This window comes from Schistocerca gregaria, chromosome 1 (genome assembly GCF_023897955.1).
Source record: "Schistocerca gregaria isolate iqSchGreg1 chromosome 1, iqSchGreg1.2, whole genome shotgun sequence".
NCBI classification, from domain to species: domain Eukaryota; kingdom Metazoa; phylum Arthropoda; class Insecta; order Orthoptera; family Acrididae; genus Schistocerca; species Schistocerca gregaria.
The window spans coordinates 523,239,607-523,260,356 of record NC_064920.1 but is presented as its reverse complement, the minus strand read 5'-3'; the positions used below and the strand labels follow the sequence as shown (position 1 = coordinate 523,260,356).

The window sequence follows — 20,750 nt, the reverse complement described above, 5'->3', positions numbered from 1 at the left end:
GCAGCTGCATGTTAGTAGGCTGTCGCAAGAGCTGCCAATTCCCATCGCGGCCGCGCATCGGATCCTTCGGAAACGTTTACCGGTGCATCCATACCGATTGCAACTGTTGACACATTGAAGCCAGACGGCAAGGCACAACGTACGCAATTCACTGCGGAATTTTTCTAAACTACTTAGCATATTCTGACGTAGCAACATTCCAGGTGTGAAATAACATCAACATAAGTCTCCTCGGGGGCACAACAAACCGGCATTCCGTGATGGAAGAGATACGTGACTAACCGAAAGTGATTGTATGGTGCTTTTTTATGGTTCATTGCATTGCAAGAGCTTTTTTTTCCCAGAATTTACAGTTCATTCTAACAATTACTTTGATATGATTGAGGTGCTTGTATTACCACAACTAGCAGTGACAAGACACATACGTTTCCCCACTAGACGGTGTACCGCCACATTGGACTCAGAACGTGCGATATGTTCTAGACCAGATGTTTCTCGATCGCATGGACTGGCAGGAGTGGTAAAGTTCCTTGGCCTGTTAGATCGCCGGGATGGATATCTTTCTACAGGACACGTCAAGGACAGAGACTGCCAAACGCTTGCTTAAAGAACCCAATAGCCGCTACCACAGTGAATGTGGATATGGTGCGACGAGTTTGGATAGAGCTGGAACACAGACTGAATGTTGTGACTGCTACTAAAGGCGTACATGTTGAAACTGACTGAATGACATAAACAGTTAGCGAGACTCTGTCACGTAAGCCAGATATGGTGTGAGTATATATTAGTTTGGATTCTGTAAACACCACAGTTCTACTGTTCATTTGAGACATCTTGTATTTTGAGGTACTTCAAAGTTATTTGAGGTGATGCTTCTCGTATGAGAGTTTCTATATCTTGATGGGGATATTCGCTGTTGAAATAATATTTTGGGATGGTTCCTTTTAAAGGGCACGCCCGATTTCCTTCGGCGTCCGTCCCTAATCCAAGCTTCTACTCCGGCTTTAATGACCTCGCTGTTGACGAGACGTTAAACACTAATCTCCTCCTCCTCCTGCATTCTTAAAAACCCATAGTTTTCTCTTCGACGTTTCTTTGGATTCATTAACTCCGTTACTTGATAGCCCATATAGTGAGCTCCAAACTGGAGTACATTAAACCACAGGTCAGCAGAAATAAAAAAAAATCTGTGAAGGCAAATTCAAGGAAACGGAAACTGGTATTGTCAGTCGTGATTTCGAACCTACCAGCGGTGATATAAACTTCATCATATTCCTTATGTAGATGAATAAAAGATTATGAAAAATATAACGACTTTCTGGCATTCGTGTACCTAAAAGTCTGTATCGTGGTAGACGCTTTAGGCAATCGTTTCTTTTATTACTTTTGTACTTTGTGCTTTATCATTGTGTGGGGAAATAGTAGTAAGACTCTTCAAAGAGAGAAGGAAACTACGTCTATGAAGTTTGACTTGGCTTGGAATACTACCTAAATATATGTGGTTAACAAAGCGGTAGACCGAATTTGCGGAAAGAATTCTGTTTGTCAGTCAGTAATGGAATTCGTTAGTGTACAGTCATAACTGCTGCTCCATTGCAACTTTAAGTTATTTTTTATGCTTCGTCTCTTGTCTGCGATGTATCGCAGTACTGTACAGTGTCTCCTATTTTTGTCTTCACAACGATGAAATGATCAACTGTTTTCCTGATTGTGTTCTTACCGAGACACTGAGACCATTGGACGAAATTTTTCAGTTTTATGCAGAATAAGTGGCATAAAATTCAATTCCCTTTCTTCCTGTCAATTGGCGAGTCAGACTATTTTATGAGCGTATATGCATGTTCTTGTCACGCTTCACTTCTCTAAATTCTCTTTATTGCTGAGCAATTCAGTTCCTCTAAACACTTCACATGCACTGAAACGAACAAACACCTGTTAAGTATTTAAGTGAGTTGCAAACTAGATAACTCGTTTTACCGATACATCACAGACTCACTTCATGTCTCCCCCACCATCTCTGCTGTTTTTACCTAGAGCTACGCATCGTAATGCTTGTAAACATTATTACTTCGTATCGTAATTATCAACATTAGTCCGAAATTATTTTCATTGTACTTATTAGATGCAAATGGCTCTGAGCACTGTTGGACTTAACATCTAAGGTCATCATTCCCCTAGAACTCAGAACTACTTAAACCTAACTAACTTACGGACATCACACACATCCATACCCGAGGCAGGATTCGAACCTGCGACCAAAGCTGTCGCTGAAGCGCCTAGAACCGATCGGCCACCGCGGCCGGCTCATTGTACTTAGAAACCTGACCAGCAATATAGTTTTATCACACACATTTCGTCAACTGTTCGTTGCTGTTGCATATTCGAGTGCTGAAATGCTGTGCACTGGATTTTATGCTTGGTCGTGACGCGTAATTAAGGTACAATTCTGTAGTGCTGTTTTACACACTTCTCCCTTTCGGCAATGAGCTCGCTAGGGCCACGCTGTAGACCAAAGCACACTGTGTACCCAGACTGACAATGCTACTTTCGGGTTTCTTCTGAGAATAGTCCCTTCCGAACTAAAGCTTACTTCTACAACTTCCTACCGAAGTGCAGTACAGTTGTGTTTAAATATGGTGCTAATACTCTTTATAATCTCGTCATAACATAGAACTATGCATCATATAATCATTTACTTTTCTCAAATAAGAGCAAGTTTTTTATAATACGACAAAACATTACGGTTTAGTTAATCTCTTAACTTCACAGTAAGATGGTCAGCCGTCATACTGACGAAATTAATGATAAAAGTATGTAGATCTGCTGAGTGCAGGTCTTGTGTAGCATAGCGTGGTTCTCCGATGCACGAAGTTTCAGTTATTACACTCTTCGCTTCTCCGACTTGTGTTTACACATGTATATTTGGACCCAAAGATGCACATATTCTGTAAAAGAAATTTTCCCAACATACAACTTTCTACTTCGACATTAATCATTTGCATTAGATTACTTTAGAAATGTAGGCACGTATTTTTTCTTTAATATTGCTAGCCTCTTATACTACGTTTGATACTGTTTTCTAGAATATTACGATCTACAGGTGTTACTGTACACACGTACATTAACGGATACCGCTTATTTATATCCTGGAACTGCATCTTCGGAGCATCATGTACATCATTTATCGATGTTTGTGGCTGTTTCAATGAAAACCGCCCAAGATCAGCGTCTTCCATCTCAATGGTAACCAACTGCTTCGTGTACCTACGGAAGGCCGTCTGCTGGACATCGTCACCTACCGATATTTAGTCATTTCTTTGGTAAATCGCCCTGATGCTACATCTTTCATATGGTGCCCTTCATCTCTTTAGAAACTAACAATATCGTAATTATTTTCGAGCATGCCGCTGCGGAGAAACCTATACAAAGCGAATGTGATGTTTATTTGTTTGCTTTTTTTAAGCGTTTAGTGTATTTATTTTGACAATTTCTGTATTAACAAGGTGTTTCTTCTTTACTGCAGAATTATTGTACGTTATGTTGACTTTTTGTTTTCTAATAAGTACAGCTTTTTGTACATATTTTTCTCGAGTCATATCTGACTGGCTAACGCTGACATCATGCTGTCAGCTGTAGGCGGGACCTCCAGTATTTAAAGACGTCTACCTGTACTGCTCCATCTAGTGGTTGACTATCGTCATTCAGAGGTTCCTGCTCCACACACAGCCATTGTCCGTCAAAGTGGGCATATCTGCCTTTTATAATTTTGTAGGTGATTTTAGGTTCTTATACGATGCATTATATTAGAGCTGTAGATCGGAAGATGATCATTTGGTAATCCAAAAGGATCATTTCTCAATATATGTGCTTTGTGATCTAGACTGTTACAATTATTTTCAAAGACAATGAGGGCATACTCGCGGATTTAGCAGACATAAGAATAATAAATGTTTCAAATATGGACTGATATGCTTAGATCTCATATTAACTCTAAAGTCATATGTAACCCTTATAAAGACGTCACTAAACGTCTGTGGAGTGGTATACTGTCAACAGAGACTTGCTTTACATTTAGGGTAAATATTTAAATTTTGACAGTACAACTATTTCTGCTGGTTTGTAACGATGTGTAGTACATTCAGAGTATTCTTCAGATCTGCTTCTTCGGCGCCGTTTCATTTGCTTCTATGCAGGTAGTAGAGCATATTCAATAAGCCGTACGTTCCGTTCAAGACCTGTGAAAAGAGCATAAAATATGTATACTGCCATCGCATCGCGACTCACACGACAAAAAACTTGATAAACTTTGGGTTTCCACGGTCTCTAAGATCCTTACGGAACAAGAGTTACGACGAACTTGAGCAGCCCATAGAAATTCGGGTACACTCATGTAAGAACACAGTGGGGACTGATAGCCTCACTTGAAATGCCGAAGGTGTGTTAGAAAATTTAACCCTATCAGACACTTTGGACACAGTTGTGAACATTAAACAGCGGGAATCACTATGTAAATACCAGCAAATCAATGTAGCAGTGAGAAATAGCCCGTGACCACTAGTGTGTGCCTGGTTCGTTATATTCCATCGTATAACTCAATATTGTTATTGCTGTTTCGTGTGGTGATTATTGAATGACCGTTTTGCTTTTTATTACAAAAGAGAATATTTCTTAATTACTTATTTTAGTCCATAATATGAAGTCAAGTCTACAAAGTATATTTTGAAAAAGTGTAGATATCTTTGTATAAATCTTGCATCTAAAATGATTAAAAAATCACTTACGAGCCCTACCACATAAATAAAAATTTTCCTTCCCCCACAAAAAAATTATGGTCTGCATGGGGTTAAAATAAAACATTTCGTTTCATCTCTTTACATTCTTCTAATAACCAGCAGTTCATCGGCGTGCTTTCATTCATAGGATGGTCCTAAATTCCATTTGCGATCTTCTCGAACGTATGGAGGAAGTCCCCTGCTTATACGACTGTCAGCACGAGCACATTTCAAGAAGTTAAGAGTTTCACTGTTAGAGAACAAATGTTTACACTAATGTATTTGATTTTGTTCGTTCAGTCATGATTTACTATAGTTTACTGGGACTCTGTCAATTACTATCTCTCTAGTCGATAATTTAATGCAGTTACATATTGCTTTGAATAGGAAGTTTTTCAGGAAATGGATCGTTTCGGTGTTACAAGACGAAATGTTCGCCCGTACTAACGTGCAGTATTCACACTCGTCGTCTTCTTCTTTGTCTGATTGTCCGCAGTACGCTCCACTATAAGGACGGCTACCACTGAGGATGAAGTGATTTTGCAGTTTTCGTTATACTTTATCTTTGATAATGTTTTACATGGGTTTCACTCACCTGGAGCAGCATTTGCTTGGACAGCGTGCACATCTTGCCCACCGTGATACGGATCGGCTGCACAGTCACCATCATGAAGATACTCAGGCTACGTTTGAAACGAACGTCACTGTCGATCCAGCTGCAGCTGAAGGCGGAGTACATCAGCCTGTCGCTCTGAAAAGGGTTTAGAACTATGTTACATAGCAGTATGTTTGGTTGAGGTAGGACAGGGCAAACAGTGCTCGGGCAGATCACCTCCCTAGCGTTCCGAGGCAGCGGCGAATGTGGGTGATGTTTGATGTGGAAGTGGAACAGGTGCAGCCGGACGCCGCGAGAACAAATCAGTCGCATTCTCACTTTCCAGTCAGTCCGCTAGATTTACGTTCTGCATTAGGAATACTTTGGCTGCTAAGCGCTTGAGCTAAAAAAAGAGATAACGGAGAAGCCACATCATTCAGTGCCGAATGGAAGCTCCTTTACTTTTCATATCGCTTGAAGGTAAAGTACTTCATATATCATCGCGCTGTTACGAGCTGAAGACTAAAAACACATTCACTGGAACGTCACTACAACTCAGCAACAACAACGACATGATGCACTTTTCTTCTGCCGGACGATGGTGAATGCTTGGTGAACTGAAGGCGACCATTTGGTAAAAACTACGCCATAGTCTAAGGATAAAATATGGTAAACCAGACCACAATTCTCTGCAACGGAAATATGTTTTCTGCCCTCGAAGAACTATCAGACAATATCAAGCCATACGCACACACATGCGCACCAACCAATCAACCCACCCATCCGCACACATACAAACATACACAACATTCCACAAAGAATTAATGATAGGCAATTAACCCGACATTTCCCAATCGTAAAATTTTGAGGTAAATAACTTTTTTACATGAAGTTCTATATCGTTCCATTTGGCAAACTGTGAAAGGAAACCAACTGTAATATTTACAGCGTGGAACAAATAAATTGACATTGAAATTTGTGGTAAGGACTATGGGACCAAAATGCTGGGGTCATCGGTCCCTAGACGTACGCACAACTTAATCGTACTTAAACTAACTTACGCTAATGATGACACACACACACACACACACACACACACACACACACACACACACACCTATGCCCGAGGGAGGACTCGAACCGCCGGAGATGAATGGGGAACAAATAAACGTGACCCGGACGAGTGGGTACAATTACGCATTAATGTAGAAATAAAACCATACCCAGTGTCGCTCACACAGGATGGATCATTTGCTCATTTAACTGGGCGAACCTTGGAGCACCTTTACACAATCTTCATTCCTGACGGCGCTGTTAGCAGAAGTCAGTCTGGTCATGGCCCTAAAGCCAGGTCACCTGATTTGTCAGCGTGCAATTACTTTGTGTAGGGAGCCCTCAAGTCTAAAGTTTATCGACTGAAGACAACGCGTCGTTGCAGTGAAATGCATTCCAACGAGTTGAAGGCTGCAACTCGAAACATATGCCTAATTCTATTGATAAATGGCTATAATTTTTTCTTCTTTTCCTTCAAAGGGATCACGTGAGAGGAGGGGACTACGATATGAGAATGATTGTCCATTTATCGAACGTATATCTTTATTAATGATATTCATTATAAACTTTATGCTGATGTAATAATTCAGGAAAAAACTTTATACGAGGATTTTTTGATATACCATGTAATACCTAATTCTACTACATGGGAGACAAGGTAATAGGTACCTGGGAAAGGGTACGATTGTCTAGAAGTGTAAACCAAATCTTATGTATGTTTTCGTCTGGTGTTTCCTTGTTCGCGAGAGTCATCAGGAACTCTCAGCTAAACTTGGTTAATGGCCTTACCTAACAGTCAGTATTCTGCACGTCTCATAGAATCTGCACAATTCATACAGGGTTAACAGTAACATGAATAATACGCCAGTAACAATAGCTACACTTCCATTACGTTACGAAAAATGTACATTCGAGAGGGCCTTAACAAAGGAAATGTCGTGGCTCCATTCAACGAGGGTATCTTCAAAATTCTGCAGGCAAGGGTGACTTCTACACCAGACCTAGAAGATTAATATACCATCTCAATGTTTGCGTAGCCAAAATGAACGTGTTGAATGATAATCACATGATTATTAAAGGAAGGGGAAGGAGGTAATAATGGGCTTAGAAGGCATATTACTTGGACGAAAGACGCTAAGATTGATGGTAGCCTAGTGTGTATGTGGGTGACGAGCGAACGCGAGACATTGAGGGTATAGCATTGGGTTGAGCAATGTCCAGGCACCCAACGTATGAGACTGTAAGAGGTTACACTAGACAGTGTATAAAAAATTATCTGATTTTAAAAAATCATAACTATTACTTTATTTGAGATATGTGCGTGAACAACGTACTGACTGTTGGAAACAGAAAACCCTCAAGTTTTACTTGTGGCACCGCCATAGTGGCATCTTGGAGTGCAGGAATTTTTAAATCAAAGGATTACTGAACGATGTATCGGTCACACAGGACCAGATGATTCTGCCTTACATTACTGGTGTAGTGTCGCGGAATAGTAAAGAGTTGGAAACGTGGAATATTGTCAAAGTTTCGTTGCCTATGCCGAGAGCCAGAGGCAGTAGGCTAGCCAAAAGCTAAGAGGATTGCACATATATCGGAATGTGTCGTCACGCAGGGTGCAATGGCCTGGTTGCACACAACAGGCGAGAGAGAATTGCTTAGCAAGCGGTTTGTGTTGGACGGAGACTTTCGTAGAGTGCAAGACAGAGGTATAGCGTCAGCTGTACTGCATTTCACAACTTCGCGTAAGTCTGTAGTAACAACACGTAACTCTGTCGCAAGAACACCTAAGGGGCGAGTACGACAGATGAATCAGCAGTATAAGTGGAATGAATGCGTTCATTACACACGAGCATGATGTCAGGACGTCGCTCGTGCTTCCTTTAAATACGCCAGCTTTGATAGCAACAAGACACTCGCAGTTAGACTTGCAGTTAGATGTGTACTGGGTCGCTGCGTAGCGCTCAGCTTGGTCATCGACATGTTAATCTGTATTAGGGAGATGTTGCAGTAAGGGCGGCCCACCCAGCAGCAGACGTGAGGGGACAGTACCAGCTCTGGCCCTCTCTGCTGATGCTGTCAGTCATCAACCCAGGATTAGCAGACATGGCGCTAGATTCGCTCGCCGCCAATGCTGACCACATCAGTGAGCCGTCGTCGAGATCGATCAGCGCCTAGGCCCTGTGCATCCACCATCACAACCGGGTGAGCCGACGATGCTGGGGGACTGGAGCCTGTTCCGCCCGTCCACTGCGGACGAGCCACCAGGAGGAGCAGGGAAGAAGACGGGGTGGGATAGAGTACACTCCACACTACGAGAACGCCTCTCGTGCCGACAGCGTCGGGACTCCAACCCAGAGCCTCCATGCGCAGCAGCTTGCTGTCCTTAGCCGAGCCGGCCGGCCAGCCGGGCGCCGCCATCCACGTGCGGCCGAAGTAAGGGCATTCCCTCCGCTACACCATGTGGCGCTGCGCCAGCAAGACCGTGCGGCCCGGATCTTGTGTCATCGCTACGAGTCAGTGAGGACTCGGGGAAGGTCGCTGATATCACCAAGCCACGTTGTACTCGGCACGAATGAAGGTGTTATGAATTAATAACGTTCTTTGGCGTTTCTGACGCTTCTACAGCCATTTCCAAGCATCCTGACAACTGGAGAGGTCACCGCTCAGCCTCCAGTCCACCGTAGGCAACCGGGACCACCGGGGCGCCTATAGATTTGGTGTCAGAACTAGTTGCGCCCACCGCCTACAGATATGGTGTCAAGTCCTCGCGCCCACCGTCTACAGATTTGGTGTCAAGTCCTCGCGCCTACCGTCTACAGATTTAGTGTCAAGTCCTCGCGCCCACCGTCTACAGATTTAGTGTCAACTCCTCGCGCCCACCGTCTACAGATTTGGTGCAGTGGTAAACGCACGAGGCGATTTTTGTTAATAACTATGGATGCACGTTCTTTGTTGGGAGTGCACTTTGTAGGACCTGCGGAAACAGCAGATTTATCTGAGTTTAAGGGAACAGTTGGGAAACGTACTTGGTACCAGTCATATGTACTTTGTGTAATTTAACAGGGCATGGGGAGCCATGCACGAAGTTCTTACCAGTAGAATGTTCCATTTGTAAATGGTTTGGTCATGCAGCGCACAATTGTAGAGAGTGTCTCTGGGCAATAACAAGGTGGAAGGATTAATTTCGTTTAGTTGTGCATTGTGAGTCTTGTTTGTCTTCTTGTATGTAGTGAGCACTAAGGAGTTGAGTAGGTAGTGTAGTTATTGTTCTGAGGAGTAAATTCAGTATAGAGTAAGTTGTTGGTAATTCGCACAAATCATGCCGTAAAGAAGATCCGTTAGTACTGAAGTTAGTATAACTGCTCTGATGGAGCAAGTCTCAAAATTGTTAGAAGAGAATGCGCAGCATAAGTTACGTCATGTAGAATTAATGACGCAAATGGAGACCTTGCGTTCGGCGCAAGAGTCGCAAACGGGTTCAAGTAAGTGCAAGTCAGTAGCAATGTCTAACCTTGCAATATATCCTTCAGTAGCTAACCTGATCACGCCTTTCTCAGGTAAAACAACGGAGGATGTCACAGCGTTCATTAATGATGTTTTGGCAACAGCTGCAATGCGCAATTGGTCGGACGTAACTACGTTACGTATGGCAAATTTGCGACTTGCAGGGGAAGCGAAGACTTTCGTGATGTACCATGAGACGCTTAGTAAGGCGAGCACGTTTGAAGAAATTTGCAGATGGGTTACGACAAAGATATCGTAAGCAGAATAGTGCAAGATTTTTTAGGGAGAAGTTAGCTAATTTGACACAGAAGGTCAATGAGACAGTGGAGTCTTTTTCAGATAGGATACGGAAAATTAATTCGCAGACCTATGAATTATCGGGTAATCCTGATGCGAATCATGTATTAGTAGGATAGGCAGAAAACAGAGCCCTTGATGTATTCCTCATGGGAATTCTTGCAGAATTTTCTCGTAGGGTTAGGATGGAGAATCCTGGGGATTTAGCTGAAGCACTGCGTATTGCAACACATCTGCAGGAGATAGACATTGCAACAAGGGTTCGCAATGATAAACGCATCTTTGCGTGGGAGAAGAATTGTTACCGTTGTGGGAGGAAAGGTCACGTGAAGGCTCAATGCAGACAGCCCCAGTGCTATGCTTGTAAACGCTACGGTCACAAGGCGAATGAGTGTCGTAGTAAGCAGCATGGTAACGGGAACAACCAGGAAAAAGCGTTAAACGGGAAGGGGAGTGTTTCGTCCGTCGGAAGACATTCCCGGTAAGCAGAAGTACGGTGAAAACTAGTACAGAGACGGATTGTTGCTTGATGGGTGTTGTAAGGAATAACAGATGTAAGTTTTTGATTGATACAGGAGCACATGTATCTGTTGCTAGTCTAGACCTCGTGGGTAGGAGAAGACTGGGTACTCCTAGGTATTGATTACGTGGAGTAGGGAATAATAAATTGCAATCATTCGGTACAACACAGGTCGTTTTTAAGATTGGAATTGTAGAGTTCGGAGAGCAAATGGAAGTGTTGCCAACTGTGGAGCAAGGATATTCTGTGATTCTCGGAGTGGACTTCCTCGATAAACACCATGACAAAATTTATCTTTCACAGTTGAACTTAGTGGAAACTTATTTTCAACGGGTACAACAGCTGTAAATGTTTCTACGTCGCGAGGTGCATCCGTTGCTAAGATGTCACCAATTGAACCACGTACAAGGGCATTAAAGATGATTACGCATGTCAAAGTACCTTCGGGTACAGGGAAGTTAGTTTGGTTGTCAGTAGGTACCGATGTACCACAGCAGAGACTATGTGTAGTGAAGCCACTGCAGAGCAATGAAGCTTTGGATCAAATGTATTGTTTTATTAGGAGGAGCGTTGCGCACGTAACGGATATAAATGGGGAACTGATGATTCCGGTCAGTGTAGACAATTTTGGGGCAGATGAAGTGGATCTCCCAAAGGGTTTAGTGGTAGCAAGTTTGGAAATACTTGACGATGAGGATATAGGTGAATCCCAAGGTGATTATAACGCCAAGAAAACCGTCAAGGCATCTGTACTACGTGATAAGATTCGGCATTTGGAGAATGGTGATCAGAAAGCTATGGAAGCTTTGTTATTAGAGTATTCAGATTTGTTTAATTCAGAAGGTCCATTACCAGCAACTCCTATTACACAGCATCGTATACCGACTGGTGATAGTCCGCCGGTCTATAGAAAACCAGACAGGATAACGAAACACCTACAACCACTAGTGGAAGAATGTATTAATCAGCAGCTAAGGAGCGGTATTACAGAGAACAGTGAACGCCCGTGGTCTGCCAACATAGTGGTAGTTCCTAAGAAGCCATTGGACGATAGTAAAAAGTATAGATTTTGTTGTGACTATCGTTTTTTGAACGCACGAACCGTAACAGATGCGTATCCAATACCGAACATCACCGAGACATTGGATAACCTAGGTCGGTGTAAATATTTTTCGACACTACTTTCAAAGAGTGGGTACCATCAGATAGAAGTAAGTCCCGAGGATAGACCGAAGACGGCCTTTACAACAAGCCTTGCTCACTTTCAGTATCGCAGAATGCCATTTGGGTTGAAAAACGCTCCTGCTACTTTCCAGCGTCTGTTAGATGGCGTGCTTCGGGGACTGCAACCGAAGATTGCTATGGTATACCTAGATTATATTGGTACTTTTTCGCGTAATATAGAAGAGCATGTGGAACGACTTAACGAAGTATTTAGTAGGCTAAGAGCGGCAAATCTTACGCTTAATGTCGAGAAATGTCAGTTTGCGCAGACGCAAGTGACTTGTCTTGAACATATTATCAGTCAGGATGGGGTAAGAACGGATCCTCGTCTAACGCCGGCTGTGCGTGATATTCCAGTACTACAGATCTCTGAACAAGTTCAGCAATATGTCGGTTTATGTAATTACTACAGACGATATGTAAAGGGGTTCGCGGAAATTGCACATCCATTAACGAGATTGTTAAAGAAAGGTGTTAAGTTTGAATGGACAGCACAGTGTCAGGAGGCATTCGAGAAGCTCAAACAGATACTACCATCACACCCAGTGTTGATACTTCCTGATTTTGAACAGGAGTTCATACTATCTTGTGATGCTAGTAATATTGCTGTAGGTTGTATTCTTTCTCAGAGGGTTAATGGACAGGAACATCCAGTGGCTTATGCTTCCAGGCAACTGAATAAGGCAGAGAAGAATTATTCAGCTACAGAGAAAGAAATGTTAGCAGTGATTTACGGTATCCAGTATTTTCGCTGTTATTTATATGGGCGTAAGTTCAAGGTGATTACAGATCACGCAGCATTGAAGTGGTTGTTGGGGTTGGAAGAACCTTAGAGTCGTTTAACGAGATGGCCACTGAAACTAAGTGAATTTGAATACGAGGTAATTCATAAACCAGGGGTAAAACATAGGAATGCAGATGCGCTTAGTAGAAAAATAGCAGTTGTACAAGTTGTGGGCGTAAGTGAGAAGAAGTGGATAAAGGTGCAAGCCACTGACAGAGCGCCAATTGTTCCGAACGCAACCGCAGTTCGAAATGCAGGATGAGTTGCTTTGCAGGAAGACGAAGTGCGGACTACACGTCGTAGTACCGGAGTCGCTGAGGGAAGAAGTGTTGAAACAAGCGCACGACCATGTATTGCCGGGTCATGGTGGTAAAAGAACGACTGATAGACGGGTAGCTGAAAGGTTTTGCTGGAAGACACATCGCAGTGATGTAGAGCAGTATGTGCAAAATTGTATACCGTGTGTGCAGAGAGCAGATTTAAGTCATCAGAAAATTCAATTACAGAGACTACCTGAAGTGGATCGTCCGTTCGCATTCATAGGATTAGACGAAATCGGGGCATTTAACAAGACCCAAGCGGGTAATCGATACGCATTAACAATATTAGATCATTTTCCCGATACCTGGTAATGGTAGCTATTCCAGATCAAAAGGCAAGCAGTGTTACGCAAGCCTTAGTAAATAACTGGTTACTGAAGTATGGTGTGCCTGATACTATAATTACAGATCAGGGTAGTAACTTTATGTCGGAGCTGATACAGTTATGCCGTTTATTGAAAGTTAAGAAATTGCGGACAAGCCCATTTCATCCTCACTCGAATGAACGAACAGAACGGGTTCATAGGACGTTAGTTAATTATGATTAGCCATTACGTAAATTCAAAACACACGGATTGGGACGTTCATATAGGAACGGGGCTCTCTCCGTATGAGGTAATTTATGGTCGGAAAATGCCATCACCATTTGATGTGCTCAAAGCTCCGTTAGGTTCACAGGATGACTCAGTGAAAAATTTCGCGAAGAAATTCAGAGAGATTTGGCAAAGAGTACGGCGTGCTAATACTAAAGCTTTGGAGAAACAAGAGATTATTGGGCAAAGAACAGGTAAACTGCCACAATACAGAATTGGTCAATGGGTATTGTTGGCTAATCCTTATGTTCCGAAGGGTAAAATGAAGGTTTTGACGAAATATTCTGAACCGTATCAGGTAAATGAAGTAGTGTCTCCAGTGAACGTAAAGTTGCAGTTACCAACCAAGTCGTCAGTAGTTCAGGTGAGTAGGATTAAGCCGTTTAAGGGCGCAGTGGATGCGATACCGCAGATTCCTCCAGCAGTAACAAAGGGTGTGAGGGTACCGAAGCTAAAAGAACAGCAGAGGAACGTTCCTTACGCACTTAGGTCTAGGGATAAGTAGATTAAGTGTCCTCGGGGAGGAACATGTGGTATTTATTGTTATTAGGTAATAGGGTATGTGTAGTTTTTACTTGTCATTTGTGTGTTTTAGACGTGGTAAGGAAGGGAGCGATTGACATTGCTTCCTTTTCCTTCAGGTGCCGTGCCAGGATGTGGCCCGGGAAACTTTTCGTCAGTCTGGTATTGCTACACTGTTGCAGAGGAGAGATGGTGCAGGTGCAACCACTAGATAAGGGAATTTTGATTGCAAGACAATTAGATTTGATAATGTCTACGGAAGATTTGACAGACTGTTTCAGGGGAAGTGTTTTTATTTGTCCAGCAAATGAGGTGGCAACGCACAATCATTCGTGTGAGATGCAGTTGTTCTTGGGGAATATGGGAACCTTAGAATACGAAAAGGTGTTACTCACGAGACCTAAATTTCAGAAAGTTGGGGAACATTTGATTTACCCTGTGTTCGAATTAGAGAACGTAGTTGCCACTTGTTACAGAAATGGTAGATTGACAGATATATCAAATCTTGAATTGCAGGGCAGTGGGTTATTGATTAATGGCACTGGATGTGAAATAGTGGGGAAGCATTTTCACCTACCAGATACTTTCATGGGTACAACAATGATTAACGTGACACAGCCTATCTTGTATTATCCAGAAGAACCGCCACACATATTACCTCACCAAAACCTAACGTTTATTAACGAGTCCTTGGATCCCACATTGCTAAAATCTTTAGATAGTCTGATTATCTCAGAAAAAGGCAGATCTCATTTAATCAACTACTGCAGCATGTGCAGCAATATCGGGAGAAACGTAATCAAAACACAATTATATTTCGTGTGTCAACGACTAGCATTATCTCAGTTCTACTGTTTATTCGTGCAACTTACTTTTACATACGGAAAAAGATGTCTCGTTTTTGAAATAACAACCGTACATCAAATACCTATGGGATGGATTGGGAATAGTGGAACATAATATAAATAGATAACCAATGATAAAATGTAAATTGATTATTAATTGATAAGAAAACTTTGACAGCGTTCAAGAAGTAGTTGTAAGACACCTGTCGAGTATAAGGAAGTATGGCGTGCACAACCGGTAAGTCCAGGATTGTAAAATTCGGGACTAATTTTCTTACAGCAGGGGGATTTGTAGTGTCGCGGAATTTAAAGAGTTGGAAACGTGGAATATTGTCAAAGTTTCGTTGCCTATGCCGAGAGCCAGAGGCAGTAGGTTAGTTAAGAGCTAACGGGATTGAACATATATCGGAATGTGTCGTCACGCAGGGGGCAAAGGTCTGGATACACACAACAGGCGAGAGAGAATTGCTTAGCACGCGGATTTGTGTTAGACAAAGACTTTCGTAGAGTGCAAGACAGAGGTATAGCGTCAGCTGTACTGCATGTCACAAATTCGCGTAAGTCTGTCGTAACAACACGTAACTCTGTCGCAAGAACACCTAAGGGGCGAGACGACAGATGAATCAGCAGTATAAGTGGAATGAATGCATTCATTACAAACGAGCATGACGTCAGGACGTCCCTCGTGCTTCCTTTAAATACGCCAGCTTTGATAGCAACAAGACACTTGCAGTTAGACTTGTACTGGGTCGCTGCGTAGCACTCAGCTTGGTGATCGACATGTTAATTTGCATTAAGGAGATGTTGCAGCAGACGTGAGGGGACAGTACCAACTCTGGTCCTCTCTGAAGATGCTGTCAGTCATCAACCCAGGATTAGCAGACATCGCGCTAGATTCGCTCGCCGCCAATGCTGACCACATCAGTGAGCTGTCGTCGAGTTCGTGCGGGGCGTAGGCTCTGTGCATCCGCCGTCATAACTGGGTGAGCCGACGACGCTGGGGGATTGCAGCCTGTTCCGCCCATCCACCGCGGACGAGCCACCAGGAGGAGCAGGGAAGAAGACGGGGTGGGATAGAGTACACTCCACACTACGAGAACGCCTCTCGTGACGACAGCGTCGGGACTCCAACCCAGAGGCTCCACGCGCAGCAGCTTGCTGTCCTCAGCCGAGCCGGCCGGCCAGCCGGGCGCCGCCATCCACGTTCGGCCGAAGTAAGGGCATTCCCTCCGCTACGTCACACCACGTGGCGCTGCGCTAGCAAGACCGTGCGACCCGGATCTGGTGTCATCGCTACGAGTCAGTGAGGACTCGGGGAAGGTACTCGGCAGGAATAAGGGTGTTATGAATTAATAAAGTTTCTTTGGCGTTTCTGACGCTCCTACAGCCATTTCCTAGCATCCTGACAACTGGAGAGGTCACTGCTCGGCCTCCAGTCCACCGTAGGCGACCGAGACCACTGGGCCGCCTACACTGTCCTCCAAGGTCACCGAACCTGACTGTATGTGATTATTTCTTGCGGTGGTTTATAAAAGAATCAATGTGCCTCTGTTACCAACAACAATGAATTAACTGAGACATCGCATAACAGCAGCTGCGGAAGTTGTAATTCAAGACATGCTGGATGGAGTGTGGGAACAGACTGAATAATGCATTGACATAATCCGTGCATCTCAAGAGCGACATATTGAACACCTATGGAAAGGTATGAAAAAATAAGTTTTTGATTTTCCAGCTCAGCAAAAAACTAAATTCATTGTCTATGTCTATTAGTTTCACTAATATAGACATGCCAAATCGGATGATTCTTTTTGATACACCCTGTACCTCATCTGAATAAAATAAGCGCCCTGAGTGGAAAGTATTTTACAACATAGCCTACTGAATATTCAGTATTAGACAGGACAATGCCGCGGTATGATTTAAAAACACCGAATTTACTTTTTCATTTTTTATTCATTCTGGGATCGTCTGCCAGTGACATAGTCCAAACATGTTGAATGACCCCTCGTGTTGTTGCTGGTAAGGGACCTGGTATGGGAAGCAGAAATGAATGGGAAACCATTCGAGTGAACAAAGGGTAAGCAAATGGAGAAAACCACTCACGTAAAAGTGTTTGACAGAGAGGAGATTATTATGACCCAGAGCGTGGGAAACAGCTTGTCGGAAACGGAACGTTTGGTCTGTGTTCGCGTGCTGGTGTCATCGTCATTTATGCAAAGGACCGTGAAATCACAAGCAGGCGACAAGGTATTGGAAGTCCCCGTCCCATCACGGAACGTGGAGATTAGAGGGGTGCCCATTGTGTAAAGGAGGACAGGTGGCGATCGGTGTATTAATGACGAGAAAGTACAATACTGATGCAGACGTAAGTGTTTCGAACACTTTTCAATACCATATTATTGTACATGGGGCTACGCAACTAATATCACTTATGTGCGAATTTCGACCATGCTGTGGTAGCTGTTAATCAGCAGAACAAAAAACCAATCCAGGTTGCAAATTTTCATTTTTTATTCATTCGATGACTAGTTGAAAATGGGTCCCGGCCCGAAACTAGTCATCGAATGACTAAAAAACAAAAATTTGCAACTTGGACTTGTTTTTCGTTCTACTGAAATACACCCTATATTTTTCAGTGTTCACCAACCACATCGCCAATTACGGTTGCAGTGGGCACCGGCTCATAAAGACTGGACCGTACATCTATGGAAACGTGTTGACTGGTCGGGCGATTCCCATTTGTTGTTACACCAGGTCGATGGTCACGTCCAGATACCTCGTCCTCCAACAAACGGCTGCTGACAACATGCAAAAGATGCAGACAGGTGGGGGCAGTATAATTCTGTGGGGGATATTCATCTGGTCTTCAGCTGTATCTGTAATGACAGTTGACGACTGCTTGAAGATTACTGCAGCCCACCTGCATCTCTTCGTGCTTGAACCCTTCCCCGACGCCGATGGTATCTTCCAACAGGATAACTGTGCACGCCACAAGGCCAGAATGGTGCTAGAGTGATTTGAGGAGCATGATAGTGAGGAGACATTGATGTCTTGGTCACAAAATTCGAGTAATATGAACCAGATAGAACACTCACTTGGGATACCATTGACTGCCATCTCCGCGCACAGCAGCAAGGGGACCGTTAATTTTGGGGAATTACTTAACCTACTTGTCACTTCCGTGTCGTGCTGTCCAGAAAAGGTTGCTGGTGCTACGCTCTCATGCTTTTGTTGGCGTGGATGTGATCCCCCCTCCCCCCCCCCCCCCCCCCCCCATGACTGATTCGCCTGATCGCCCTACATTTATGTTCTAACAGTTATTTGGTGGCGCCTGGACATGATGCCTTAAGTTTCTAAACTGGTTATGGAATCAATTAAGAAAATTTATGGCAACTAAAGCGAGTTTTTGTCACTAGAGACAATACTTCTGTCAACTGCAACGGACACACACCCTCCAATGGCGTCTAATCTGCCCTTCCGATAAACATTCCATGACACCCTAAATATCTCAGGTTTTACCCAGCTGTCGGTCCCAAAACTAGTATGAGCGTGAGAGCTTTCCTGGAGGGCAGTACATTCGGGAACTTTCTTGCGAATAGTTGGACAATTTCCTGATAAAATTTTGACATAGAAATGTCTTTACTCTGAACACTGTCTGGAACCCCTATCTTCAATCGTCTGGTGCGTGTTCATCAGAGTACCTCAAACGACTCCCTAGTCTCGAAACCTCCTACGTGCGATCGACAAGTACTCAGATACCCGAGTAACTACTTCCGTTGTGTAGTGCACCCCTCACCTATTGAGAGAAGTCCAGCCATTCCCCATCCGATAACCCAGGGCTAGAAATCTGCAACAAGGACCGTCACTGACTTGACGAAACCTTTGGCTGAGCCCTCCAAACCAAAGGACCTCGATCAACTCTCCGAACAACGATGGAGATAGCAACCTCTGTTTGCACCCTGCACGCAAGGCCATCAGCCTTCACCTCCTGCGCCAGCCACCTGTATGGCTTCAGAAGCCACGTGATGGGCGTCGTTGGTGCCGACGTGAGCCACAACTTGCAAACGACTGCGCCCTCGACGCTCTATAGCCGCAGTCAAGGTCACCTCCACATCTTGGATGAGAGCCCCCAGCGGGCATACTGAGTTCACACTCACTTTGTTTCCACTCTAACGTTCAGCTCCCAATAACAAACAAAACCATGGTAATGTGTGCCTGCTCGCACCCTGCTGAAGAAGCTTTTACGTGTTCACCCACAGGGCAAATAGGCGAGGCTAGTCGGTAAGTCTTCACATTAGCCCTCCGCCTCAAACGACGTGAACGCCTGGCATCCCACCTCTCATCCTGCTGTGAGGGCAATCCACGCCGTCGTGTACACTAGGAGGTGCCTCGGCAGCGCAGCCCATGGATAAACAAGAGGGCCTGAGGTATCGCATGCGACGCATTCGATTCTGCTCCACCGCTACATCCCGCGTCAGCCCTGCTTGAAGTCCCAAACAACTGGAAAAAAGCGCACGTGACTCCTCTACAAAAGATGCATCAGCGAACCGTCCCTCAAAAATACAAACCAACATCCTTAACATTTAGAATCTTCAAGTTCGAATATAATAAATTTCCTAGACACCGAAATGTTTATGTCCACTAAAAAGCATAGTTTTATGAAGCATAGCTCCTTCTTAAACTCAGCTTACACATGATATACGGCGAACTATGGACGAAGAGCAACACGCATACACCATATTTTTAGATTTGCGTAAAGTATTTGACACAGTACCCCAGTGCAGACTGTTATCGACGGCACGAGCATACAGAACACGTTCCCAGATGTGTGAGTGTAGACTTCTTAAATAACAGAATCCAGTATGCCGTCCACGTCGTCGAGTATCCATCAGAGACAGGAGTATCGTTAGGAGTGCCCAAGGGAAGTGTGATAGGACCGCCATTATTTTTTTTATATGCGCAAATGATTTCGGAAGCGGGGTGAGTAGCAATCTGTGGTTGTGTGCTGATGATGCTGCGGTGTACGGTTAGGTGTGGAAGTTTAGTGGCTGTAGGATTATACAAGGTGACTTAGAGAAAATTTCTGGTTGGTGTGATGAATCGCAGCTGACTCTAAATGTAGAAAAATGTAATTTAGTGCGGATGAGTAAGAGAAACAAACCCATAATGTTCGTATACTGCTTTATCAGTGTCCTGTGCGACATAGTCACATCGTTTAAATATCTAGGCGTAACGTTGCAAAGCGATATGAAGTGGGACAGGCATGTCAGGATTTCGACAGGGAAGGCGAATGGTCGCCTGCTACTTATTGGGAGAATTTTAGGAAAGTGAGGCTCATCTGTAAAGGAGACCAGGTATAGCATACTAGCTCCACCCAATGTTCAGTACTGTTCGAGTCTGAGATCTGCACCGGGTCAGATTGTACGAAGACATCGAAGCAATTCAGAGGCGCTAGATTTGTTACCAATAGCCAGTGTTACAGAGATGCTTCGAGAACCAAATGGGAATCCAGGGAGGGGGGGGGGGGGGGGCGACGTTCTTTTCGAGGAACGCCATTGAGAAAATTTACATAATCGGCATTTGAAGCTGACTGCAGAACGATCCTACTGCTGCCAGCACATATTTCGCGTAAGAAACACAAAGATAAGGGACGAAAACTTAGAGCTCGTGTGGAGCCATATAGACATTCGCTTTTCCCTCGCTCTTTCTGCGAGT

At 43.9% G+C, this 20,750-nt stretch overlaps 1 protein-coding gene across 1 annotated transcript in view; it reads right to left on the bottom strand.

Moving 5' to 3' along the window:
• Positions 1-4,165: 4,165 nt before the first annotated feature.
• Positions 4,166-20,750, bottom strand: part of LOC126356102 (odorant receptor 43a-like) — a 142,091-nt gene continuing 125,506 nt past the window's right edge. Inside the window, exons 6-7 of the mRNA XM_050006838.1 lie at positions 5,368-5,523; positions 4,166-4,235 (exon numbers count right to left, since the gene is read on the bottom strand). Coding sequence (XP_049862795.1) covers positions 4,176-4,235; positions 5,368-5,523 — 216 coding nt within the window. The 3' untranslated portion in view covers positions 4,166-4,175. The remainder of the gene's footprint in view (positions 4,236-5,367; positions 5,524-20,750) is intronic.